The 26,534-nt window shown below is 43.4% G+C and overlaps 1 protein-coding gene across 3 annotated transcripts; it reads right to left on the bottom strand.

Annotated features, from left to right (window-relative positions):
- Positions 1 to 3,669: 3,669 nt before the first annotated feature.
- Positions 3,670 to 26,449, bottom strand: Tubd1 (tubulin delta 1). 3 transcript variants are annotated; one of them, XM_042692730.1, is made up of 9 exons: positions 26,432 to 26,449; positions 22,480 to 22,696; positions 20,167 to 20,314; positions 16,413 to 16,629; positions 15,299 to 15,530; positions 13,616 to 13,780; positions 7,187 to 7,327; positions 5,016 to 5,199; positions 3,670 to 3,831 (listed from the first exon to the last, which is right to left on the bottom strand). In XM_042692730.1, exons 2-9 carry the CDS (start codon positions 22,649 to 22,651, stop codon positions 3,729 to 3,731), a joined length of 1,362 nt encoding a protein of 453 aa, XP_042548664.1. In that variant the 5' UTR covers positions 22,652 to 22,696; positions 26,432 to 26,449; the 3' UTR covers positions 3,670 to 3,728. The 3 variants fall into 3 exon arrangements, with proteins under 3 accessions (XP_042548664.1, XP_042548648.1, XP_042548655.1); XM_042692714.1 differs by having other exon boundaries at positions 26,255 to 26,445; XM_042692721.1 differs by lacking the exon at positions 26,432 to 26,449 and adding an exon at positions 23,026 to 23,071.
- Between the last annotated feature and the right edge of the window lie 85 nt (positions 26,450 to 26,534).

The raw sequence follows: 26,534 nt of genomic DNA, 5'->3' as shown, positions 1-26,534 counted from the left end.
CTACAGCGCCACTTCCAGTTTTCTGGTGGTATATTGGAGATAGGAGTCTCACGGTCTCTCCTGCCCCGGCTGGCTTTGAACCGCAATCCTCAGATCTCAGCCTCCTGAGTAGCTAGGATTACTGGCGTGAGCCACCAGCGCCCGGCCAGCCTAAGACTTTTTATACTTCACTTTCAACAAGATTTCTCTGAATCACCTTAACCCCTGGTGAAATAATTTGTTAACAGAGCTTGATCACAGATCTTTGTTACTTCTGGTTTAGTCTGAAATTGTTTTTGGATCTCCTCAATGCTAAACACTTACTTTAACCTTGTTTTGTAAACGTTGTGATCTAATTATTTTCAAGTATGCTTGAGTTAACAAGATGCAGCAGTGGGTGTGCCTTCTACAGCTGCAAAGTCCACTTGTACATTCCTTACAAATAAGATATAGTCCAGTATTTTACATCTTAGCAACCGTTGATAAGAAAAACAGCAAAAAGGTAATCATTTCCATATGGAAAGAAAAGGAAGAAATAGTGAAGCTGTGAAGTGTCATTTTTCCATATTAAAATAGAAGTCACTACTGGTAGATTTGGCAGAACAGGTAATGTTCCTAGTTGTCCCCATTTTACATTTATGAATACATTCTATGTGATGTATTTATTGAAACACACCATTCCTCTCCAACTTAGTTGCCAATTTTCATCTGTTTGGTTCTCTTGAGTAAAATTCATATCTCACTGTTAATTTTATCAAGTAACGTATTACTTGGTGATTTTTTTTTTTTGTCAGTTGTGGGGCTTGAACTCTGGGGGGGCCTTGGGCAGTGTCCCTCAGCTCTTCAGCTCAACCCCAGAGCTCTACCACTTGAGCCACAGTGCTGCTTCTGGTTTTCAGGTGGTTAATTAGAGATGAGTCTCACAGATTTTCTGCCTGGGCTGGCTTTGAACTGTGATCCTCAGATCTCAGCCTCCTGAGTAGCTAGGATTATAGGTGTGAGCCACTGGCGCCCGGCCAACTTGGTGATTTTCTTATGTTTAGTGAAAAACTGGACAGCACTTACCTGTTACACATATAACTTTCTTATGCCAGATAAACACCTATAAGTCATTTAAGAGCAACAATTGAATCAAATAAGCCTCTGTTCTGGAAATTCTAAGATAAAAAAAAAAAATCTGATGCAATTTCTCATGCCCAGAAAGTTTAAGTACACATTTGCATGTTTGCATATTTGAACATGTGTATTTGAACATTTGAACATGATAAGCATTTATTACCAAAACTCTCACATTATCCTCAGCCCTGTCCTCCCAACCCTGTTCTTTCTTTTCTTTTTTTTTTTTTTTTAAACTGTATTTTTTTTTTTTTTTTTTGTCTTTTCTTTTTTGGTACTGGGATCGAACCCAGGACGTTGCACTTGCTAGGCAAGCACTTTGCCACTGAGTTACATCCCAGTCCCCCCCCCCTTTTTATAAATTCTTTTTATTAATGTTTTTTATTGTAGAAATACTGTAAAGAGGAGTTATAGTTACATGAGTAAGGTAATGAGTACATTTTCTATGGAGCATTATTACCTCCTCCTTTGTTTTTCCCCTACAATCCCTTCCCTCCCCACCTCCCCCATTCTTCCCCCCTCCCCCCCTAGGACTTTTCTAGATGAGTAGTACTGGGCTTCGAACTTAAGGCTCTGATGCTTTCTAGGCTGGTACTCTATCATTTGATCCATGACTCCAGCCCCTTTTTTTCAAGATAGAGTCTCTTGAACTTTTCTGCTGAAGCTGCCTCTCAAGCCACAATCCTTCTATTCTCATGAGAAAGAGCCAGGGGCTGGGGATGTGGCTTAGTGGTAGAGTGCTTGCCTAGCATGCTTGAAGCCTTGGGTTTGATTCCTCAGCACCACATGAACAGAAAAGCCAGAAATGGTGCTGTGCTCAAGTGGTAGAGTGCCAGCCTTGCGCAAAAGAAGCTCAGGGACAGTACCTAGGCCTTGAGTTCAAGACCCAGGACTGGCAAAAAAATAAAATAAAATAGAGCCGGGCACCCATGACTCATGCCTGTAATCCTAACTACTCAGAAAGCTGAGATTGGGACTGGGAAGTTGGCTCAGTGGTAGAGTACTTGCCTTGTATGCATGAGGCCCTGGGTTCAATTCCTCAGCACCACCTAAGCAGAAAAAGCCAGAAGTGGTGCTGTGGCTCAAGTGGTAAAGTGTTAGCCTTGAGCTGACGAGCTGAGAGACAGCGCCCAGGCATAGAGTTCAGGCCCCACAACCGACAAAAAAAAATAAAGGCTGAGATCTGAGGATCACTGTTCAAAGCCAGCAGGGCAGGAAAGTCCATGAGACTCTTATTTCCAATAAACTACTCAGAAAAAGCTGGAAGTGGTGCAGTGGCTGAAGTGGTAGAGTGCTAACCTTGAGCAAAAGCAGCTCAGGGACAGCATCCATCAAGCCACAGGACTGGCACAAAAAAATAAGTAAATAAAAGAGAAAGACAGTTTAAGAGAGAGGAAAACTGTGTGCAAATGTTTGTATTGCATGCCAGTACTAGGCCTCGAAACCTGCCCTTATGCTGTTGTTTAGACTTATTAAAAAATCATGACTGGCCCTCTACCACTGAGTCCACAGTTTTGTTAAATGGAAGGTTAAATGGAAGATGGAGTCTTCAGGTTTTTCTTCCTGGGCTACCTTTGAACTGAGATCTTCAAGGTCTCAGTTACCTGAGTAGCAAGGATTACAGGCATAAAACACCAGTTTATCTTATTCTATTCAAAATAGATGTTTATACTATCATTAGACAATACCTCCCCCTTGTGGTTCAAAGCACTTATTTCAGGTATCAAGAACAATTCCAAACTCAGTTTGCAACTGTGCTATGAAAATTTATATTTAATGAACTTATTTTTTGGCGTAGAGAGGGAAAATATAGACAGACAGAAGAGTCCCTTTTATTTACTGTTTTTTTTTTTTTTTGGGTCCGGTTGTGGGGCCTGAACTCTGGACCTGGGCGCTGTCCCTCAGCTCTTCAGCTCAAGGCTAGCACTCTACCACTTGAGCCACAGTGCCACTTCCGGCTTTTTTTCTTTTTGCTTATGTGGTGCTGAAGAATCGAACCCAGGGCCTCAGGCATGCAAGGCAAGTGCTCTACCACTCAGCCACCTTCCCAGCCCTATTTACTATTATTTTGTGCCAGTTCTGGGCTTGAACTCAGGGCCTGGGCACTTGTCCCTGAGTTTCTTTTGCTCAAGGCTAGCACTCTATCACTTGAACCACAGCACCATTTCCTACTTTTTCTGTTTATGTGGTACTGAGGACTCAAACCCACAGCTTCATGCATGCTAGGCAAGCACTCTACCGCTAAGCCACATTCCCAGCCCCTGGAATATTCCCTTTTCTTGGATACTTCTGGATTCCCACATCTCAGCAAAGTTTTTTTGAGCTGGACACAGTAGCATATACCAGCTATTTGGGAGTTAGCAAACCCCTTGAGCCAAGGAGTTTCTAAAAAGCTGAGGCAACACAGGAAAGACCTGGGTCCTTACAGAAGCACCATTATTTTCTCCTTACTTGTAAAGTGACAAGTAGTTATCCTCCATCTGAAGTTTTCTTTATTTCCCCAGATGGGTACAGTATAAAGAATGGAATCTGCATTTGATTTTTTATTACTTTTAATACACTCAGTGACAGAGAAAGTATTGAGAATATTTTATTTCAAAAATGTCTTAGGATATTTTCCCATTTATTCAAGATCAGAGGTTACTATAACTGGTAACAACTTGTTCTAACAATGTAAAACTGTCCAAAAAGTCCTCTTCTTCAATTCCATATTTTGTGTACTGATGAATATAGGCCCTAGTGGAGGAAAAAAAGTTAGACAGAAACAGAAAATGTAAAATAGACAATTACAGGTAAATGAATAACTTGAAACACTAAACAGACCTAGCTCTTTTGAGCAATTTGACTTTAACAGTAATTATCAGTTGGTAGAAGACAAGAAGTATGTTAAAAGAATCTTTTCCTCTCTCACAAAGGTCTTATTTTTGAAGACTATTGTTCCTGTGTTATAATGAAATTTCAAATTTCCTTTGGCTTAGAAAGGAAATTAGAGCCGGGCGCTGGTGGCTCACGCCTGTAATCCTAGCTACTCAGGAGGCTGAGATCTGAGGATCGCGGTTCAAAGCCAGCCTGGGCAGGAGAGACCGTGAGACTCCTATCTCCAATAAACCACAGAAAACCGGAAGTGGCGCTGTAGCTCAAGTGGTAGAGCGCTTGCCTTGAGCTGAAGAGCTGAGGGACAGCGCCCAGGCCCAGAGTTCAAGTCCCATGACCGACAAAAAAAAAAAAAAAAAAAGAGGAAATTAGTCAACAACATCTATGTAATAATACTAATTAATAGGCTGGGAAGGTGGCTCAGTGGTAGAGTGCTTGCCTTGCATGCATGAGGCCCTGGGTTTGATTCTTCAGTACCACATAAGTAGAAAAAGCTGGAAGGGCACTGTGGCTCAAATGGTAGAGCGTTAGCCTTGAGCTGAAGAGCTGAGGGACAGTGCCCAGGCCCAGCGTTCAGGCCCCACGACCAAACCCCCCCCCCCAAAATCAACTAGTTAGTATAGAATAATTACTGAGCACATATTAGCCAGGTAATATACCAAGTGTTTTGTTGTTGTTTTGTTTTGTGTAAGCCACAGCGTCACTTCTGGTTTTCTGGTGGTTAATTGAAGAGTCTCATGGATGCTCTTGCCTGGGCTGGCTTTGCACTGTCATCCTCAGACCTCAGCCTCCTGACTTGCTAAGATTACAGGCGTGAGGCAATGGAGCCCAGCTGTATCAGGTGTTGTAATTCCATTTAATCCTCACCATAGTTTCCAGTAAACCCCAATGCCTGGAAGAGGAAATGAGGCCTGAAGTCACAGGCTCAGCCTTCACACCTCCCAAATACTAGACATGCTTGCCCCATAGCACACCCTGTGCTTTATCACTGTATTATCTGTGCAAGGTTAGGAAGGTTTGTAGATATATCTTTGTCTTTTACTTACTTTGAAGCAAACATGTTCCATGCTTTACCCACAATCATATCAAGTGGCTTTACTAAGAACTGGCTGTTGCTGACCAGCGCTGCTGACTTCTCATACTTGTTAAAGGCTCGCTGGGTTTTCCACACATGGAAAGCATGAACAGGATCTAACCAGGAAGTGTACAGAGCTGGATCTTTAAATCCCTCTAAAGAGAGGACAATATGAATATAATGAAAGTACTTACTATGCAAGTATGAAAATGTCATATTCTTATTATTTTACACAATATATACTAATAAAAAAAAAGGAAAACCAACATGAACCTTTTTTTTGGTTGGTCGTGGGGCTTGAACTCTGGGCCTGGGCACTGTCCCTCGGCTCTTCAGCTCAAGGCTAGCGCTCTACTACTTGAGCCATAGCGCCACTTCCGGCCTTTTCTTCTTATGTGGTGCTGAGGAATTGAACCCAAGGCCTCATGAATGCAAGGCAAGCACTCTACCACTGAGCCACCTTCCCAGACCATGAACCATTCTTATTTTTGTACTTTATATTTTGGGGGTTTTGGTTTGGTATTTTGCTTTTTGAGACAAAAGAAGTCTCACTATGTAGCTCAGCCTGGTCTCAAACTTGCCTCCTCCACCTTAACCTTCCAAGAGATATGATTAATGGCTTGGGTTACTACAGCATAAATTATTGGCAAGTGCTGGGGATTGAACCCAACATCTAGTTCATGCAAGGCAAGAGCTCTGCTGAGATATACTCAGCCCTATTTTGTCTTGTAAAATAGTATTATATTGCTTTTGGATAAATCATCTCTATTCATTGCCCAAAATATATAGCTGTAATTGTATTTTTAATATTGCACTAGACACTGAACTCAGGGCCTTGTCCTTACAAGGCAACATACTGTGCATTTTCCTTTCACCAATGAGTTATAAACTTCTTTGCCTGACAATAAAGATCACTCATCTTTAAAGTTTCTTGTATGAATATTCTAGTTTGAGAAGTTTCCTACAATAGATATTTACTTTTTTTCCCCTGGGGCTTGAACTCAGGGCCTAGGCACTGTCCTTGAGCTTCTTTTAGCTCAAGGCTAGCACTGTACCACTTTAGCCACAGCACCACTTCTGGCTTTTTCTGTGTATGTGGTACTGAGGAGTCAAACCCAGGACTTCATGCATACTAGGTAAGCACTCTACCACTAAGCCACATTCCCAGCCACATCTACATTTGTTGTTGGTGGTGGTAGTGGTGGTAGTCATAGGGATTTGAATCTGAGCCCTGTTACTGAACTTTTTTGTTCAAAGCTAATGCTCTAACACTTTGAGCCACAGCGCCACCTCCAGTTTTCTAGTGGTTAGTTGGAGATAAAGAGAGATTTTTCCTGCTCAGACTGGCTTCAAACCATGTTCCTCAGATCTCACTCTCCTGAGTAGCTAGGATACAGGCTTGAGCCACCAAAGCCTGGCGATGGTTACATTTTGACACTAAAACAATGAAGCTACTAATTTTCTTTCTCTAAGAATGTAGAGATTGTTGCTGGTTTCTTGGGTATATGGGTACTTGCTTGTAATCCCAGCATGGCTGTAGGCAAAGGCAGGAGGATTTTTTAATTCAAAAAAGGTCATGTGCTGGTAGCTCATACTTATAATCTTAACTACTCATAAGTCTAAAACCTGAAGATTGCAATTCAAAGCCAGCCTAGGCAGGAAAGTCCAGGAGACTCTTATCTCTAGCAAAAAGCCAGAAGTGGAACTGTGGCTGAAGGGGTAGAGTGCTAGCCTTGAGCAAAAAAAGCTAAGTGACAGCACCTAGGCCCTGGGTTCAAGCCCTACTGCTGGCAAAAAAAAAAAAAAAAAAAAACCATGTATATATATATTATAGACTTAAAAAACTTCATGCCGGTGGCTCATGCCTATAATCCTAGCTACTCAGGAGGCTGAGGTCTGAGGATCTCAGTTCAAAGCCAGCCCAGGCAGAAAAGTCTGTGAGACTCTTATCTCCAATTAACCACCAGAAAACCAGAAGTGACGCTGTGCCTCCAGTGGCAGAGCGCTAGCCTTGAGTTGAAGAGCGCAGGGACAGTGCCCAGGCCCAGAGTTCAGGCCCCACGACAGACAAAAAAAAAAAAAAATACACAAAACTTTACACTAACATGGTTCAAATGTACAAGTACCTTAACTTCTGCTTACCCACATCTGCACTTTGCACACCTTTACCACGAAGAATGACCAAGTTTGCAATGGAAGTGTTAAACTGAAGTTCCTTGTTGAGACACATTTTGCCAAGAGGTGGAAGTCCTGCTAAAGGAGGCCGTACTTGCCAGTCAATACCTGCCGCAAGAAAATAAAAGCAATTAGCACTGAACATGATGAGAAAAATGTCACATATGTATATTTTATGTAAGTATTTGCTATGTACGAGTTAACTTTTTCTCTAAATATTTTCTTTCTTTCTTTCTTTTTGAAGTGCCATACCAGGCCTTGCACAGGGCAGGCAAATGTTCTCTCACTAAGCTATACCACAAACATAAAAACTGTTGACTAAATTCCATCAGAAATTTACTTATTACTTAGTGTGTGTGTATGTGTGTGTGTGTGTGTGTGTGTGTGTGTGTGTGTGTGTATACTGTTGGGGATAAAATCTAAGGTCTTAGACATCCTAAGCAAGTGCTCTAAAACATAATTCTTGAATGTTTAAATTTGTTTGAAGCAAGGTCTACCTATGTAGCACAGGATGTTCAGTATATAGTCCAGGCTAGCCTCTAATCTGAGATCCTTCTGCCTTCATCTCCTAAGTGCTGGGGTTATAGGTGTGTGCCACTATGCTTGGCCTTTACTTTTATGCTTTTCTTGTGCAAGTTGGGAGGCTTGAATTCAGTGCCGTCCTTGAGATTTAGTGCTTCCGTCTAGCCATAATTGGAAATTATGGATAATTGGAAATAAGAGTCTCACACATCCTCAGACTCAGATCTCAGCCTCCTGTGTAGGTAGGATTATAGGTGTGCCTTGCTTTATTTTTTTTTTTTTATTTTATTTTTGAGTCTGGTCATGGGGTCTGAACTCTGGGCCTGGGAGCTGTCTGTCCCTCAGCTCTTCAGCTCAAGGCTAGCGCTCTACCACTTGAGCCACAGCGCCATTTCCAGCTTTTTTCTTTTTGCTTATGTGGTGCTGAGGAATTGAACCCAGGGCCTCAGGCATGCAAGGCAAGCGCTCTACCACTGAGCCACCTTTGCAGTCCCCCGCTGCTTTATTTTTTTGTGTGTATTTTGTCTTTAACTAGTCCTAGGGCTTGACCTCAGCCTGGGCACTGTTCCAAGCTTCTTTAGCTCCAGACTATCACTCTACCGCTTGTGCCACAGTGTCACTTCTGGCTTTTTCTGTTTATTTGGTACTGAGGAATCGAACCCAGGGCTTCATGCATGCTAGGCAAACACTCTTCCACTAAGCCACATTTCCAGCCCCCTATCAGTCTTAAGCATATACTAAAAGTATAACGAATGAACTGGTTAAGACTTTCTATTCTGTTTTCACTTTGGATGACTATTATTTTTTAACTGAGCATTGATGATCTCTGTGTGTTTTCATTCAGTTTTGTTCTCTGTGTCTCCAGAACATTGGTGATATAACAGTGCTTAAGGGAATTGATGACAAAAAGAAAACCAGTGGCCTTAAGCTGGTTTTGCAATTACGCAGATCTCATCTGTTGGAGGAATGCCACTGAGGTTGGCCTGTACACCACCCGCTAAGGGCTACTCTTATTTATTTATTTATTATTTTTTGTTGGTTGTGGGGCCTGAACTCTGGGCCTGGGCACTGTCCCTCAGCTTTCAGCTCAAGTCTAGCACTCTACCACTTGAGCCACAGTGCCACTTCTGGCTTTTTCTGTTTATGTGGTGCTGAGGAATCAAACCCAGGGCCTCATGAATGCGAGGCAAGCACTCTACCACTGAGCCACCTTCCCAGTGCCAGGGCTACCCTTCTTAAGACGTTCCCCTCCCCCGCCCCCTTACACATAACTGGGGCTATGTCTACCAAACAGAATGTATGTATGACACAGGACAGGCAAAGGGGATCTCCAGGATGATAAAGGTACTTACCACTGAATAAGGCAGTAAAATAGAATCTCCATGGAGGCAGGTCAGAAAATTCTAGGGCAGACTTATTTTTCTCCCTTGAGATGAGGTCTTACTATGTTGCCCAGGTTGGTCTTAATCTTATGGACTCAAGTGATTTCCCACTCAACCTCACCAGTAATAGATGGGTTTATAACTGTGCACTTCCAAACCCCGTTGAGGATTTTTTTTTCTTTTTAGGGGTTCTGAGGTTTGAACTCAAGGCCATGCCTAGTGAAAAACAAACCCCCAAATCTTCATTCGTATGTTCAAACTGTATCCATAACTAACTGGGAAAAAACTTGGACAAGCTAAAGTCCCACATGGGAATATGACTAAGCAAACTCTGCTTTACTGACGGAAGAGAACACAGAGTGGTACGTCTCACACTACCCTAAGGAACACTGTGTTCATGAGATATTGACAGGTATTACTAGAAAAACAAGTATCATAGCCAAAAAAATTCAGGAAGTACTACTTTAATTTCCAGCACCCCAGCACTATACTTCAGAAACCATAAGCTATTATAAGCATATGCGAAGAAAATCCCCTTTCTTTTTCCTTTTTTTGCCAGTCCTGGGGCTTAGACTCAGGGCCTGGGCACTGCTCCTGAGCTTCTTTTGCTCAAGGCTAGCACTCTACCACTTGAGCCACAGCACCACTTCTGACTTTTACTGTTTATGTGGTACTGAGGAATCTAACCCAGGGCTTCGTGCATGCTAGGGAAGCACTCTACCACTAAGCCACATTCCTCTGCCTGAAAATTCACTTTCATAATATTAAAACCTGTTATTTTACTTTGCATTATAGCATGTTACTAAAATAATACATAGTGCTTCCTAGTTTACATGACAGACTATACAAACATATACCAGTTTACAGTCATTCTCTAATTCCCACTAAGATAACAAACAGATTTCTTAAAAAGAGTAAATAAGGGGGCGGGGAAGCCCTAGATTCGATTGCTCAGTACCACATAAACAGAAAGGCCAGAAGTGCTGCTTGGCTCAAGTGGTAGAGTGCTAGCCTTGAGCAAAATAACTCAGGGACAGTGCTCAGGCCCTGAGTTCAAACCCCAGGACTATAAAACAAAAACAAAAAAGTAAATAAGAAAAAAAAATTAACAGTTGCTGGGTCAATTAACCATCAAAAAAGTGAGAAGTAGAGTTGTGGCTCAAGTGGTAGAGTGCCACTGAGTGGTTTATTGGACATAAGATTCTCAGGGACTTTCATGCCTAGATTGGCTTCAAACCCTGATCCTCAGATCTCAGCCTCCTGAGTAGCTAGAATTATAGGCATGAGTGCCTGGCATCCGGCTAAGTTTTGAGAGCTAAAGTTAAAGGCCAGCATTCAGGCTTTTTTTTTTTTTTTTTGGTTGGTTGTGGGGCTTGAACTCTGGGCTTGGGCACTGTCCCTCAGCTCTTCAGTTCAAGGCAAATGCTCTACTGCTTGAGCCACAGCGCCACTTCTGGTTTTCTAGTGGTTTTATTGGAGATAAGAGTCTCCTGGACTTTCCTTGCCTGGGCTGGCTTTGAACCGTGAACCTCAGATCTCAGCCTCCTGAGTAGCTAGGATTACAGGAGTGAGCCACCAGCACCCAGCTACATTCAGGCTCTTGAGTTCATGTCCCAGTACTAACACACACACAAAAAAGCAACAGGAATGAAAAAAGCACCTACAAAATTTTAGAAATGGGAAAGGAAATGAACCACTGGTAACTGCCTGACCCAGGAAAGTTGAAACTTCTACCACTACTGTTGGAGGTCCTGGAACAGGCCAGGCGTTTCTAAAAGCAGCAAACAGGAGGATTAATTAACAATCTGTATGAGCAGTAAGGAGCTCCCTAGACCTTTCCCCATCCTCGAAGCGGAAGGGTACTGCTCTCTCCCAGGTGTATGCTCTGATTTAAAGAAAGAAAAGAGAGAGAGAAAGAAAAGAGTGGGGGAGGGAAGGAGGGAAGGGGGGAAGGAGAGAAGGAAGGAAGGAAGGAAGGAAGGAAGGAAGGAAGGAAGGAAGGAAGGAAGGATAAGGCTAATCCCATGAGACCCCAGGCACAGCTGTGCTGAGAACTTTAGGGAAAATTGGTCACTGCTTGGAAATTCTTCTCTATTAGATGGAAAAAGACTGGTAGCCAGGTTTAGAGACTTGAACCAAGAGCTTTGTGCATGTCAAGCAAAAGCACTATACTGGCTTACATCCCCATCCCCTGCTTTGTTCCCTCTGGAAGCCCTTAGGATAGCCTTTTGTCTCTTAACATTCTGAAATTCCTTGGTATGTATATTTCAACCATTTCAATAGAAGGTAGGGATTCCACAACAGCAGAGATTGTTCTTTCATTTATTGCTGTATCTCTGGAGCCTGAAATGGTGGCACAGAACCCAGAAACTTTCAGTAAATACTGGCTAAATGAGACAGTATGGGCACTCAATGAACACTGAAGATGCACGTGGGTTTCATGTTGTGTGAGTTTGGATTTGCCTGGCCATTTGACGGATGGGCTCCCAGATATCATACTTGGCATATCTTAGATCTAGTCGTTTTTGCTTCATGACTCAAATTTCATTGCACAGATTCTTGCCTGCATTTAATAATTTTGTTCATATTGTACCACTTTGTGGCTTGTCAAAAGTGAATGCAAATCTCTTTGGTCATATTTACTATGTGACTCAGAGTAATTGCTTAATTCAATACTTTTCCCCCTGTATAATGAGAACCTATATATATATATATTATATATATATATATGTATATATATATAATATATATATGTATATATATTTCTCAGTATCTTGGCATAGAGTTAGGGGTGCCTGACTGGAAAAGGTGAAGCCTTCAAGGTCAAACCCTAGTAATGTACAACAAAAACAAAAAAACAACAAAACAAAACTTGACACATTAAGTAGTTTGCTAGTCTGTGATAATGTACCTTAGTAGTATTACTAATTGTTAAGAAAACAAGATTCAAGCCAGGTGCTGGTGGCTAGTGCCTGTAATTCTAGCTATTCAGGAGGCTGAGATCTGAGGATCATGGTTCGAAGCCAGACTGGACAGGAAAGTCCATGAGACTCTTAAGCTTCAATAAACTACTTAGAAAAAGCTAAAAGTGGTTCAAGTGGTAGAGTACTAGCTTTTTTTTGGGGGTGGGGGGGGTCCGGTTGTGGGGCCTGAACTCTGGGCCTGGGCGCTGTCCCTCAGCTCTTCAGCTTAAGGCTAGCGCTCTACCACTTGAGCCACAGCGTCACTTCCGGCTTTTTTCTTTTTGCTTATGTGGTGCTGAGGAATCGAACCCAGGGCCTCAGGCATGAAAGGCAAGCGTTCTACCACTGAGCCACCTTCCCAGCCATAGAGTACTAGCTTTGAGCCAAAGAAGCTTGGGGACAGTGCCCAGTCCCTGATCAAGCCCCAGGACTAGCGTGCACGTGCGTGCGCATACACACACGCATACACACACACACACACACACACACACACACACACACACACAAACCCTACTATTCAAGTTCTTTCTTCAACACTAAATTAAATAAATACATATGTAGGCAAAGAAAGAAGAGAAAAACAAGGAAGAAAGAAAGAGGGGGGGGGGAGGGAGGGAGGGAACGAGGGAGGGAGGGAGGGAGGGAGGGAGGGAAGGAGTGAAGAAAGGAAGATAAAGAAGGAAAGAAAGAAAACACTTTTTCCCCCTAGTCCTGGGGCTCAGGGACAGTGCCCAGACCCTGAGCTCCTTTTGCTCAAGGCTGGCACTCTATATGACTTGAGCCACAGCGCCACTTCCAGCCTTTTCTGAGTAGTTTATTGGAGATATGAGTCTCACAGACTTTTCTGCCCGGGCTGGCTTCAAACTGTGATTCTCTGATCTCAGCCTCCTCAGTAGCTTGGATTACAGGTGTGAGCCACCAGCGCCCAACTGTAATGTGTGCATTTAAGTATACACTTAAATGAACTCTGGGTTTTAAAAAGAATGTTTTTTTGGCAGGGCTGTGGATGAAGTCAAGAACCTCCTGCAAGCAAAGCACACTACTGAGCTTTATCCCTAGCCCTTAAATGAGTTTAACTGCTTGACTGTTAAAACTATGTTCATGTATTACTTCAATTAAAATAAAAATCGGGAAAGCCATATGTCAGGAAATGACAAGAAATCCTCCTTGAGGTCCTGGTGAGTCTCCCAGGGGCTCTGAGGCTGGAAGAAGGAACCTTATTCCAGCTGGCCCAGGCCAAGTCACATTCAAAACTGTTGTTTGAATCAGGCATTTTTCCAGCCTGTGGGCTGCATACATCTTTTTTTCTTTTTTAATTTTTCTTTTGTTTTGCCAATCCTGGGGCTTGAACTCAGGGCCTGGGCACAGTCCCTGAGCTTCTTTTGCTCAATGCTAGCACTCTACCAATTAAGCCCCTGTGGCACTTCCAGCTGAGGAATTGAACCCAGGGCTTCATGCATACTAGACAAGCACTCTACCACTAAGCCACATTCCCAGCCCTGGGTTGCATACTTTTAAATACCCTTTACCTTCTTCCATTTTGGCGTTAGAAATGAGCATCTGTCTCAAGTGCTTGAGGAGGCCAGCCCAAGTAAATGTGCTGTATGCCAGAGAGTTCTCAGACATTTGAGGAATGTTACGAATACCCAGCATCTTGAATTCTGGATGGGGAACTAAGCTCTCCATCAAGTCTCCTGTAAAGGGAGGGAAAAAGTGAACTAAAATTTACTCCACATGTATGCCATTGGTCTATTATACACAATCAAGATTTGATTTTCTTTCAAAATCTGGGTCAAATGTGTTTTCTCCAAGGCCAAAATTGCTTAGCATTAAAATAATACAATGTCAGAGATAATGTTTATTATAAGTACATGCTGCTTCATTTTAGCACAAGTACAAAAACACACTTTTGCCTAAAAGGAAATTAGAATTTAGAAGCTGAGTAACTAGAAATGTGAATGAATACCGAGCTAAACTCCAGGAAAACAAAGAAAGCACAAGAGCTAATATGCTTTTGTCATTCTGTGTTCATTAAATCTTCCTTTAACAATTTCTGTAGACCTTTTATTTATGTAATCTGATTAAATCATAATCAAAACCTGCTGGAGGCTGGGATGGAACTCAGTGATCAAACCATTACCACTACCACTACCACCACCACCACTAACAAAAAAGAGCCGGGCATGGTGACACATGCCTGTGGTCCCAGCTTCTTCCAAGGCTGAGACCAGAGAATCTTATAAGCCCAAGAATTTGAGGCCAGCCTAAGAAACACAGAAAGAAATCTTTAGGAACTGTCGTTGACACTTCCTTTCACCTAAGACTGCATGTTATAAGGTTTTCTCCTTTCTCTTCCTTCTTTCCCTCTCCCTCTTTCCATACCTTCGTTTCCTTTTTAATTTTTTTTTTGGGGGGGGGGGATTGAACTCTGGGCCTGGGCGCTATCCCTGCACTATTCAAAGTAAGCACTCTACCACTTGAACCACAGCACCACTTCTGGTTTTCCGGTGGTTTATTGGAGAGAAGAGTCTCACAGACTTTCCTGCCTGGGCTGGCTTTGAACTAGGATCCACAGATCTCAGCCTCCTGAGTGGCTAGGATTACAGACATGAGCCACCAGCGCCTGGCCTTTCTTTTCATTTTTGAGACAGGATTTCTTTATGGGCCCAATCTAGCATCAAATTCACAATCCTCCTATTCATTCTCTAAGATACTGGGATTACAGGCATGTGTCACTATAGTCAATTTACTCTCTCTCCCTCTCTCTCATTCTCTGTTTTCTGCGAATCATCCTCCCACGCCACTCCCCCCTCCCCCTTCAGTGCTGGTGATCCAACATGCTAGGCAAGCAGTCTACTATGGGGTTCTATGGGGTTCCATCCCAGGCTTGACTTTTAGCAGCACCAGCTGCCACCATAAGGTGCTTGCCCAACATGTGTAAGATCCTGGGTTTGATCTTAGGCACTACAGGAGGAGTTGGGGTGGGGGAGGGGAAGAGGAAGTACTACTGGCCAGCCACTTGCCCCAGTCAGCAATTTCTTTAAGACTTTTCAGTTAGATAGTTCAGAGATACAAAGAGGTCTGAAGAAAGGTTTTTGAGGTGAAGGAGAATTGAGTATGTTTTCAGGCAGAAGGAAAGCAATAGTAAAGAATAACTTTGAGGCTTTCAGGACATAGGATTTGCCTACACATAACCCTCAGGGGACAACTACCTAGTGGATTTCTTCTGTAGTGAGGTGAGCCTTCTGTAGCATAAGTAGGCTGGAACACAGCGCCCAGCTGATGTGCAAGGACTTGATTTATACTGCTGAAGGAGATCTGCTTGATATTCATTAGCTTTGCACAGATTTTATGGACAGCATCATTCTCATGAACAAGGAGGGCATCTGAAGATCGGTACAAGTGAGAGAGGGTCAAAACGGAGTTGTAGTTCTGAACAATGACCTGGACAGAAAAATGCCAATGAGAAGAAAGGCAAGAGAGAAAAGTGGTTGAGATTCTCCAGATATCATATTCAGATTCATTCCTGGCTGTTACTTCTAGCTGCTGCTTGCGAGGCAAGGGCCCTTGCACTTGCATCCTGCCTGTACCCTTGGGGATAACAGTTACATTAGCCTCTTAGAATTACAAAGATGAACAATATAACACAAGTATCATAGCACAAGCACTTTAGTATGGTAACTCATATGCAATAAGGACTTTCCTATCCAGGCTGGCTTTAAACTGTGATCCTCAGATCTCGGCCTCCTCAGTAGCTAGGATTATAGGCATGAATTGCCAGCACCCAGTTTAAAAACCATTTAAAGGCTGGACATTTAGACAGAAGGACTAACTCACAAATGTATTCTTAGAGAATAAGCATAATCATGTTTGGGATTTTTATTTTAGTTTTGGTGCTAGAGATTGAGACTTGGGCCTTGTACATTCTAATAAGCACATGCTCTACCAAGGAAGTATGTTCCCAGCCATCATCTATGGAATTTGAAAAAACAGAATATTTCACCCAAATGTGGTGGTCCACATCTGTAATCCCAGCATTTAGGAAGCTAAGGAAGGAGCATTTGAGTTTATGGTTACCCTAGACTATATAGTAAGACTGTATGCTAATACAAACAGATTTTAAAAAAGCATAAGCAAAGTAAAAATGACTTAAAAACAAGGACACCTCATATGTTTGGAAAAATTTAAGCCTGATATCATCTTATGTTGTATAATTACTCCTGAAACTATGACAACATTTCCAAAAAAAGGAGATTCACTTTTACTTATATTCATCTCAACTGCAAAGAATAGAAAACATAACATTTCCAATTAATAAATTCTTACCTCACCAGTTTCATAAGGCCATATAATCTGATTCATTTTCAAAGAGTGTGGGTACTGATCTTGAAAATTCTGTGTAAGGAAGGCTCCCAGCCCTGATCCTGTGCCCCCAGCCATACTCATGATGACAAAAAAGCCACTCAAAGAGTCACACTTCTCTACTTCCTTCTGGATTAAGTCCATTATAGATTCTCTATGCCTGGGTCCATGGACAGAGTAACTGTGCAACAGCAAAAGAACACACACAAACACCTTTCAGTTTAACCAGAGAGATATAATGCACAGGAAAAAGTCTGGATAGATTTTTTTTTTTTTGGTAGGTTGTGGGGTTTGAACTCTAGGCCTGGGCGCTGTCCCTGAGCTTTTAAGCTCAAGGCCAATGCTCTACCCCTTGAGCCATAGCACCACTTCTGGCTTTTACTGTTTATCTGGTGCTAAGGAATGGAACCCAGGGCCTCACGCATGCGAGACAAGCACTCTACCACTGAGCCACCTTCCCAGCCCGTAAACTAGCTTTTATAGTGGGTATAGATGTACTGACTTGGCAAATTTTAAAATATATAAGTTAAATATAGTTAATGTAAATAGATCTATTAGAAAAGTAAATCCTGGAGTGGTACTGTAGCTCAAGTGGTAGAGCACTAGCCTTGAGCTGAAGAGCTGAGGGACAGCACTCAGGCCCAGAGTTCAAACCCCACGACCGACAAAAAAATAAAAAATTGAAATTAAAATAAAAGAAAAAGAAAAGTAAATCCTGGGCTGGGAAAGTGTCTCAGTAGTAGAGTGCTTGCCTTGCATGCACGAGGCCCTGGGTTCAATTCCTCAGCACAACATAAGCAGAAAAAGCCAGAAGTGGTTCTGTGGCTCAAGTGGTAGAGCACTCACCTTGAGCTGAAGAGCTGAGGGACAACGCCCAGGCCCAGAGCTCAGACCCCACGACCTACCAAAAAAAAAAAAGAAAAGAAAAGAAAAGAAAAATCCTATTTCAGGCTGCGTGCCAGTGGTTAACACCTGTAATCCTAGCTACTCAGGTGGCTGGGATCTGAGAACGATGGTTCAAAGCCAGCCAGAGCATGAAGATCTGTGAGATACTTTTTTTTTTTTTGGGGGGGGGGTCTGGTTGTGGGGTCTGAACTCTGGGCCTGGGCACTGTCCCTCAGCTTTTCAGCTCAAGGCTAGCGCTCTACCACTTGAGCCACAGCGCCACTTCTGGTTTTTTTCTGCTTATGTGGTACTGAGAAATTGAACCCAGGGCCTCATGCATGCAAGGCAAGCTCTCTACCACTGAGCCAACTTCCCAGGCTTGTGAGACTCTTATTTCTAATGAACTACCAGAAAACTGGAAGTGGTGCTGTGGCTCAAAAAGATGAACACTAGCCTTGATCAAAAAAGCTCAGGGTCAGGGCCCAGGCCTTGAGTTCAAGCCCCATGACCAACAACAACAACAACAACAACAAAAGTGGTCTATTTCAAAAAAGCAATTAAGAGGGGCTGGGAAGGTGGATCAGTGGTAGAGTGCTTGCCTTGCATGGGTGAGGCCCTGGGTTCGATTCCTCAGCACCACATAAGCAAAAGGAAAAAAGCCGGAAGTGGCGCTGTGGCTCAAGTGGTAGAGCACTAGCCTTGAGCTGAAGAGCTAAGGGACAGCGCCCAGGCCCAGAGTTCAAGCCCCATGACCGGACCCAAAAAAAAAAAAAAAAAGCAATTAAGAGCAGGGAACTGGTGGTTCTTGGCTATAATCCTACCTACTTAGGAGGCTGAGATCTGAGGTTCAAGGTTTGAAGCCAGCCCAGGCAGGAAAAGTCTGAGACTCTTATCTCCAATTAATCACAAAGAGCTAGAAGTGGAGCTACGGCTTAAGTGGAGCACTAGCCATGAGCAGAAAAGCTCAGGCATAGCGCCCAGGCCCTGAGTTCAAGCCCCAGGTCTGGCAGGTGCTCACATGCACACATGCGCACATGCACACAATACAAATTAAAATCTCTAGAAGGGAGCCTAGAATATTACTGTTGTTGTTGTTGTTTGAGACAGTGTTTTACTATGTGATTCAGGCTGGCCTTAGACTCAGGATTCTCTTACCTTGGCCTCCCTTATGTGAAAATTATAGGACAGCAGCTCTAGGAAATCCTAGGATGGGAATAACTGCCTAAAGGAATATGTGGCAGATAGATATTATGCTGATAAATTAGTTTCAAACACACAGCGAAGAAGATGACAAATCCTGCTGCCAGGGATCATTGTTCTTCATTAGCTCATATTTGAGACACAGTCAGAGATTAGAGTTTCTTCTCCTCTTCTTCCTCTTCCTCCTTCTCCTCCTCTTCCTTCTCCTCCTCTTCTTCTTCTTCCTCCTCTTCCGCCTCTTCTTCCTCTTCCTCCTTCTCCTCCTCTTCTTCTTCCTCCTCTTCTGCCTCTTCTTCCTCTTCCTCTTATTCTTCTCAAGGCCTAGGCACTGTCCCTGAGCTAATTTTGCTCAAGGCTAGCACTCTACCACTAAGCCACATTCCTAGCCCCTCAATCCTAAATTTTATTTTATTTTATTTATTTATTTATTTTTTTGGTCCGGTCGTGGGGCCTGAACTCTGGGCCTGGGTGCTATCCCTCAGCTGAAGAGCTAGTGCTCTACCACTAGAGCCACAGCGCCACTTCCGGCTTTTTTCTTTTTTGCACATGTGTGCTGAGGAATTGAACCCAGGGCCTCATGCATGCAAGGCAAGCGCTCTACCATGGAGCCACCTTCCCAGCCCCTAAATCCTAAATTTTTTTTTTTTCTTTTTTTTTTTAATTTTTATTTTTATTTTTTTTTTATTGTAAAGCTACTATACAGAGGGTTACAGTTACATGAGTGAGATTATGAGTACACTTCCTCTTGAACATTGTTACCCCCTCCATTGTTTTCCCCCTACCATCCCCTCCCTCCCTCCCTTCCCCGAGGTTCTTTTTTTTTTTTGATTGTGATTAAATGATTACATAATTTCAAAGTCACAAGTTCATTCTAACTTCCCTGGAGCAAATTGTCTACCACAGTCTGTAATATATAACAGTGTTCACATGTTATATACCATATTTGTGATCAGCAGCATGAGGATATTTAGTAGTGGTTCAACCAGATGAGCGGGAGTTCTTTGTTTCTTAAGTCCTGTTAGTTTTGTCGTATCACCTAACCTTTTGGATTTAGCATCCACTTATGAGGGAGACCATGTACCGTTTGTCTCTTCGTTCTTGGCTTACCTCGCTCAACATGATTCCTTCTAGCTCCATCCATTTCCCTGCAAATGCCATTATTTTGTCATTTCTAATGGCTGCATAATATTCCATTGTGTATAGATACCACAATTTTTGGATCCATTCATCTGTGGTGGGGCACCTAGGTTGTTTCCATATCCTAGCTATTGCGAACAGTGCTGCAATAAACATGGAGGTGCACGTGTCCTTGTATATTGGTTCCTGTTGTTCAGGGTAGATGCCTAGAAGTGGTATGACTGGGTCGTAAGGGAGGTCAATCTTTAGCTTTCTAAGGACCCTCCAGACTGCTTTCCAAAGTGGTTGTATAAGTGTACATTCCCACCAGCAGTGTAATAGGGTTCCTCTTTCTCCACATCCCCTCCAGCATTTGTCGTTGGCTGTAAATCCTAAATTTTAAAATAGCAATCCCAAGATTATATGCTCAAAGTATCAACATATACAGTTAAAATTACTTTGTCTACTGACTATGCAGCTGTTGCTAAAACTGAAAACCATGAAGAATTATTCTTACCCGTAGGCCCAGTTGTTTCCAGAACCTTGTTTTTGATAGAAGCATGAATGCTGGCCATACTTCCATTGGCCAGACTGGGCAGCCTTGGATAGTGTCTGATTGATAACTTTAGGTTCCATGTCAACAAGCACAGCCCGGGCAATTGGAACTGAAAAAGGAAAACAAAAAGTCTTTTGTTATATCTGGGTTACACAGAGCAAAGTTCTAGGTCATTGAGCTGTTATCTCCAGCCTTAAGGTCCAGAAAGTAAGCCTCAGGAACTGGGGACAAAAAGATCAGTCAGGGCTGGGAATGTGACTTAGAGTGTTTGCCTAGCATGCATGAAGCCCTGGGTTCAATTCCTCAGTACCACAAAAACAGAAAAAGCTGGAAGTGGTGCTGTGGCTCAAGTAGTAGACCACTATTCTTGAGCATAGAGAGGTTCAGGGGCAGCATCCAGGCCCTGAGTTTGAGCCTCACAACCAAAATAAAATAAAATAAAAGGGCCACATGGGTTGGATGTGCCGACATCAATTGGATGTTTACAATGTGCCATGCACTATGCTGGACATATAGAGATGAAAATGGCCACAAGCCAGCCCTAGAAGGACTCTAGGGAGAGATAAAAGATATTAGCACTAGCCGGGCGCCAGTGGCTCATGCTTGTAATCCTGGCTATTCAGGAGGCTGAGATCTGAGGATCACGGTTCAAAGCCAGCCCAGGCAGGAAAGTCAGTGAGACTCTTATCTCCAATAAACCACTAGAAAACCAGAAGTGGCGCTGTGGCTTAAGTGGTAGAGTGCTAGCCTTGAGCTGAAGAGTGCAGGGACAGTGCCCAAGCCCAGAGTTCAAGCCCCACGACCAACCCCCCCCCCAAAAAAAAAAAGATATTAGCACTAATCACAGTGCAGCATGACTGAAAATGAATCTATACCTAATGAACAGCATAATTAGAGGTACAAAATATAATGATCATAATGCTCAGCTCACAGTTGTTGCCACAGAAGTTAGTGAAGAAGTGACAGACAGGGGTAGAAAGCAAGCAAGACTCAGATCCTAGAAATCCTTGAAGGCAATATTAAAAAAAACCCAAAACTGGGAACTTTATCATTGAGGCAAATGACATACTAGCAGAAAAATCTCAAGCAGCCATGGTTCAAAGTAGTAGAATGTTATCCTTGAGCAAAAAAGCTCAGAGACAGTGCCCAGGCCCCAAATTTAAGCCCCACACCAACCAAAAAAGAAAAAAATAACACAAATAAATACAATTTAAAAGTGCCAGGCTCATACCTGTAATCCTAGCTATTCAGGAGGCTGAGATCTAAGGATCATGGTTTGAAGCTAGTCCAAACTGAAAAATCCCTGTGAGATTTTTTTTTTTTTTTTTTTTTTGGTTAGCCGTGGGGCCTGAACTCTGGGCCTGAGTGCTGTCCCTGAGCTCTTCAGCTCAAGGCTAGCGCTCTACCACTTGAGCCACAGTGCCACTATACTCAGCCAGGGTGCAAGCTTTAAAGGCAAGATAATGAATACTTTGGTTGTGGACATATTGTGTGCACTGATCAATCTATACCCTGGAAGAGAGGCTGAGCTATAAGTCCAGAAGTCACTGGTATAAAACCTAGCAATTTTTTTTTGGGGTCTGGTCATGGCACCACTTCTGGCTTTTTTCTTTTTTGCTTATGTGGTACTAAGGAATCGAACCCAGGGCCTCATGCATGCAAGGCCAGCGCTCTACCACTGAGCCACCTTCCCAGCCCAAAACCTAGCAAATTTTTAATGACTATAGTTATCCAGAAAGAATTACTTATATGAGGAAAAGGAGAGTCTGAGATACAGTATAGTGGAGAAGAAAAGTTCAGAGGCTAAGGATAAGGAATTTCAAAGTAGCGAAGAAAAGCAGAGTAATTAGAAGGCCAACTGGAAACTTAAAGTAGCTTCAGTGTCATTGTTGGGGGCAGAATAGTCCGGGTTCTCCTTTGAGATCCTGTTTGAAAGGCAAAGACAACTCTTCCTTGCTGGTTTAAGTTGATGAGATCTAACTATGCTCACATACTAGAATGGAGTAAGTGTATGTACCTAGAGAACCCTAACTTGTTAAACATAGAAATAAAAGTATGTAAGGAATATGGATGAGAGCCTAATGGCAGAGCATTTGCTAGGCCTATGTGAGGCCCTAGGTTTAATGGAATAGCCTGAAAAGAAAAGGATTAAAGGGCCAAGAACAAGCTCATTCCTTAGTGCCGTAGGAAGGGATGAGCTTCAGATACCTGTAGAGGGCCAGACTTTGAAGAGGTTTATGTCAGAGTAAAAGAGACACTGTAGACCACACATACCTCCATTTTCCTCTTCCCTGAAGAATCTTTCTTTGCAAGATGCTTGGTATGTTTCATTCTCTCTCTTAGAGCAGAGTGCCTGGGAACAGTGTGAATCACTAAATAAAGTATCAAACACTTCAAAACCAATCTGGTTGCCACACTGACCAAGTTGCACTGTTACTATTGACATGCTGGGCCACAAACCACGCCTATTCCCTCAAAAAAGGTCAGCAATCTGAAATAGAAAAAAAAATACAGATTTAAGAATTACTACAGTAGAGCACTGGTGGCTCACACCTGTAATCCTTGCTACTTAGGAGGCAGGGATCTGAGGATTGAGGTTCTAAGCCAGCCTAGGCATGCAAAGTTTGTGAGACTATATCTCCAATTAACCACCAAAATACCAGAGTTGAGCTATGGCTTAAGTAGTAGAGCACAAACCTTGAGCACTAAAAAGGCCAGAGACAGTGTCCAGGCCCTGCTTTCAAGCAACACACAAACAAAAAGAATCACTACATTACGAATAAGAACAAACAGCTGGGTGCTAGTGGCTGTGGCTCATACCTGTAATCCAAGCTACTTAGAAGGCTAAGATATGAGGATCATGGTTCAAAACCAGCTAGGGCAAGAAAGTCCATGAGACTTCTCTTCAATTAGGCACCAAAAAAAAGCCGCAGTAGAACGGGGTGGTTCTAGTGGTAAAGTGCTAGTCTTGAGCAAAAGAAGCTCAGGGACAGTGCCCAGGTCCAGAGTTCAAGTCCTATGACCTGCAAACAAAACAAAACAAAACAAAAAAAGAATAATATGTCATGTTTCAATTATACATCAATAACAATATGGTATATATGAATTTAGTGTTGCAAATGAAATAGATATGATGTTTAAAGTTCTTTATTTTGCTTTGAGATTTTCTGTACTCAAATCTATTCATACACAGCTGGTGTTTTTGGTTTTTGTTTCTGTTTTGCCAGTCCTGGGGCTTGACCTCAGGGCCTGGGCACTGTCCTTGAGCTTGTTTTGCTCAAGGCTAGCACTCTACCACTTGAGCCACAGTGCCACTTCCAGCTTTTTTTTTTGGGGGGGTGGGGGTCGGTCATGGAGCCTGAACTCTGGGCCCGGGCACTGTCCCTTAGCTCTTCAGCTCAAGGCTAGCACCCTACCACTTGAGCCACAGCGCCACTTCCGGCTTTTTTCTTCTTGCTTATGTGGTGCTGAGGAATCGAACCCAGGGCCTCAGGCATGCAAGGCAAGCGCTCTACCACTGAACCACCCTCCCAGTCCCCTACTTCCAGCTATTTCTGTTTATGTGGTACTGAGGAATTGAACCCAGGGCCTCATGCATGCTAGGCAAGCACTCTATCACTGAGCCACATTCCCAGGCCAGCTCATTATTTTTCAAAACTCTGATTTGAACTCACTGATTTTCTAAATATGAAAATAAAAGATGCTGGCGGAAGGAATTAGTGTACACATTTCACAAAACAAATTAGCTTAGGGGCTGGGAAGGTGGCTCAGTGGTAAGAGCGCTTGCCTTGCATGCCTGAGGCCCTGGGTTTGATTCCCCAGCACCACATAAGCAAAAAGAAAAAAGCCGGAAGTGGCACTGTGGCTCAAGTGGTAGAGCGCTAGCCTTGAGCTGAAGAGCTGAGGGACAGCGCCCAGGCCCAGAGTTCAGGCCCCACGACTGGATCCAAAAAAAAAAAAAAAAAAAAATTAGCTTAAAGGAGCTGGGAAGGTGGCTCAGTGATAGAGTGCTTGCCTAGCATGCATGAGGCCCTGGGTTCAATTTCTCAGCACCCCATAAGCAGAAAAAGCCAGAAGTGACGCTTGTGGCTCAAGTGGTAAAGCGCCAGCCTTGAGCTGAAGAGCTGAGGGATAGCGCCCAGGGCCAGAGTTCAGGCCGCATGACTGACAAAAGCAAGCTAGCAAGAAGCGGGGCACTGGTGGCTCACGCCTGTAATCCTAGCTTCTCAGGAGGCTGAGATCTGAGGATTGAGGTTCAAAGCCAGCTCAGGCAGGAAAGTCCGTGAAACTCTTATCTCTAATAAACCACCAGAAAACTGGAAGTGGCACAGTAGCTCAAGTGGTAGAGCGCTAGCCTTGAGCTAAAGAGCTGAGGGACAGCGCCCAGGCCCAGAGTTCAAGCCCCATGATGGACCCCCACCCCGCCCCCCCACAAAAAGGAAAGCAAGATATTAGCTCAACAACTTTACATATGGTTAACAATATTTTTATGTTCTAAGTAATGACTTTTTTCTTTCCACCAGTCACCTTTCTGACCTGGTTATAAGATTAATAAGAAGGGCTCATACCTGTGCCTGTGGCTCACACCTGTAATCCTAGCTATTCAAGAGGCTGAGATATGAGGATATAGGTTTGAAGCCAGCCTGGGAAGAAAGCCCTTGTGAGACTCTTTCTCCAGTTAACCATTCAAAAATCAGAAGTGGTATTGCAGCTCAAGTGGTAGAGTGCTAGCTTTGAGCACAAAGAGACTCAAGGACAGCACCTAGGCCCTGAGTTCAAGTCACAACCAACACCCCCCAAATTTATTTATTTATTTATTTATTGCCAGTCCTGGGACTTGAGCTCAGGGCCTGGGTACTGTCCCTGAATTTCTTTTGATCAAGTCTAGCACTCTATTACTTGAGCCAGAGACTCTTCCTGTTTCTGTGGTACTGAGGAATCGAACCCAGGGCTTCATGTATGCTAGGCAAGCACTCTACCACTAAAGCCACATTCGCAGTCCTCCCTACCCAACTAATAATAAAAAGGACTCATTTAGTTCAGTTAATACAGCAATGATTGAGCTATAAGACTAAAGTAGATGGGGGTGGAGGGGGGGGGGGCTGGGGTAGGGTACCAGTACTGGGGCTTGAATTCAAGGCTAAGGTGGTGTCCCTGAGCTCGTTTGCCTAAGGCTACTGTTCTATTTCCAGTTTTTTGTTTTGTTTTGTTTTGGTGGCTAATTGGAGATAACAGCCTTATGTACGTTCCTGCCAGGACTGGCTTAGAACAGTGATTGTAGGATTACAGGCATAAACCGCAGGCACTGGGTCTGATCTTATTTATTTATTTATTTTTGTCGGTTGTGGCCTGCGCACTGTCCTCAGCTCTTCAGTTCAAGGCTAGCACTCTACCACTGGAGCCACAGTGCCACTTCGGGCTTTTTCTGCTTCTGTGGTGCTGAGGAATCGAACCGAGGGCCTCATGCGTGCAATACAAGCACTCTACCATTGAGCCACCATCCTAGGCCCCAATCTTTACTATTTTTAACAAAGAAATTAGTAGGCTGGGCGTCAGTGGCTCAGGAGGCTGAGATCTAGAAGTTCATAGTTGAAAACTAGCTAGGGCAGAAAAGTCCTAGAGGATCCATCTCCAATGAATTAGCAAAATGCTGGATTGGAGGTATGGCTCATGGCTCAAGTGATAGAACACCAGCTGTGAGTAAAAATAACCCTAGAGAAGGCTTAAGGTGGAGTTCAAATCCCCAATACTGGCACGCCCTCCCTCAATGCAAAAACAAACAAACAAACAATAAATCCCCACAACAAACTACCCCCCATACAAAATCCCAAACCCAAACCCTCCTCACCAGGTTTATGGAGCACTGGCTTCTGAGCTAGCTGGTTTTCTTAAAATTTCAAACTTGACAAAGTAGGGTTTGAAATTTTAGCCAAGGAGATTGAGAAAGGATTACCTGAGTTTCCCAAGGCTACTGAACCAGTAAATTGAAAAGCCAAAGACTTTCCCCTTCTCCCACCAGCCCCAGGAGCCCACCATCAGCCCCACTCACTAACAGCCCTCGGCCCGCGGTTTCGATCGCGTTCAAACTTTAGACCAACCCTCCCATATGCGCATGCTTACTTGCAACACTCAGAAGCTACCAAGAACGAGTGCGCATGTTCCTTAAACAGCTTTGCTGTGGCTGCACCACCACCCCTCCCGCCCCTTATTCAAGAAGGTAAATTACGCATGTTCCATTTCACTTTAGCAACTTCAGATAAGGTACGCATGCTCACTGTCCATCACACCCTTTAGTGACAATGCGCATGCTCTGACTTCCAGACGTGCTT

The sequence above is a fragment of the Dipodomys spectabilis genome, unplaced genomic scaffold, assembly GCF_019054845.1.
Source record: "Dipodomys spectabilis isolate Male_0828 unplaced genomic scaffold, ASM1905484v1 ptg000004l, whole genome shotgun sequence".
Classification (NCBI taxonomy): domain Eukaryota; kingdom Metazoa; phylum Chordata; class Mammalia; order Rodentia; family Heteromyidae; genus Dipodomys; species Dipodomys spectabilis.
This window is presented reverse-complemented; position numbering and strand designations above follow the sequence as displayed.

Excerpts from the sequence above, each read along its gene's own strand:
- Tubd1 (XM_042692730.1), bottom strand. The coding sequence starts at position 22,651 with ATGTCAATAGTAACAGTGCAACTTGGTCAGTGTGGCAACCAGATTGGT. Across the intron at positions 15,531-16,412 it reads GGCCTTATGAAACTGGTGAG|GTCATTGTTCAGAACTACAA; the intron begins GTAAGAATTTAT and ends TTTTCTGTCCAG. Across the intron at positions 7,328-13,615 it reads TAACGCCAAAATGGAAGAAG|GTATTGACTGGCAAGTACGG; the intron begins GTAAAGGGTATT and ends TTCTTGCGGCAG.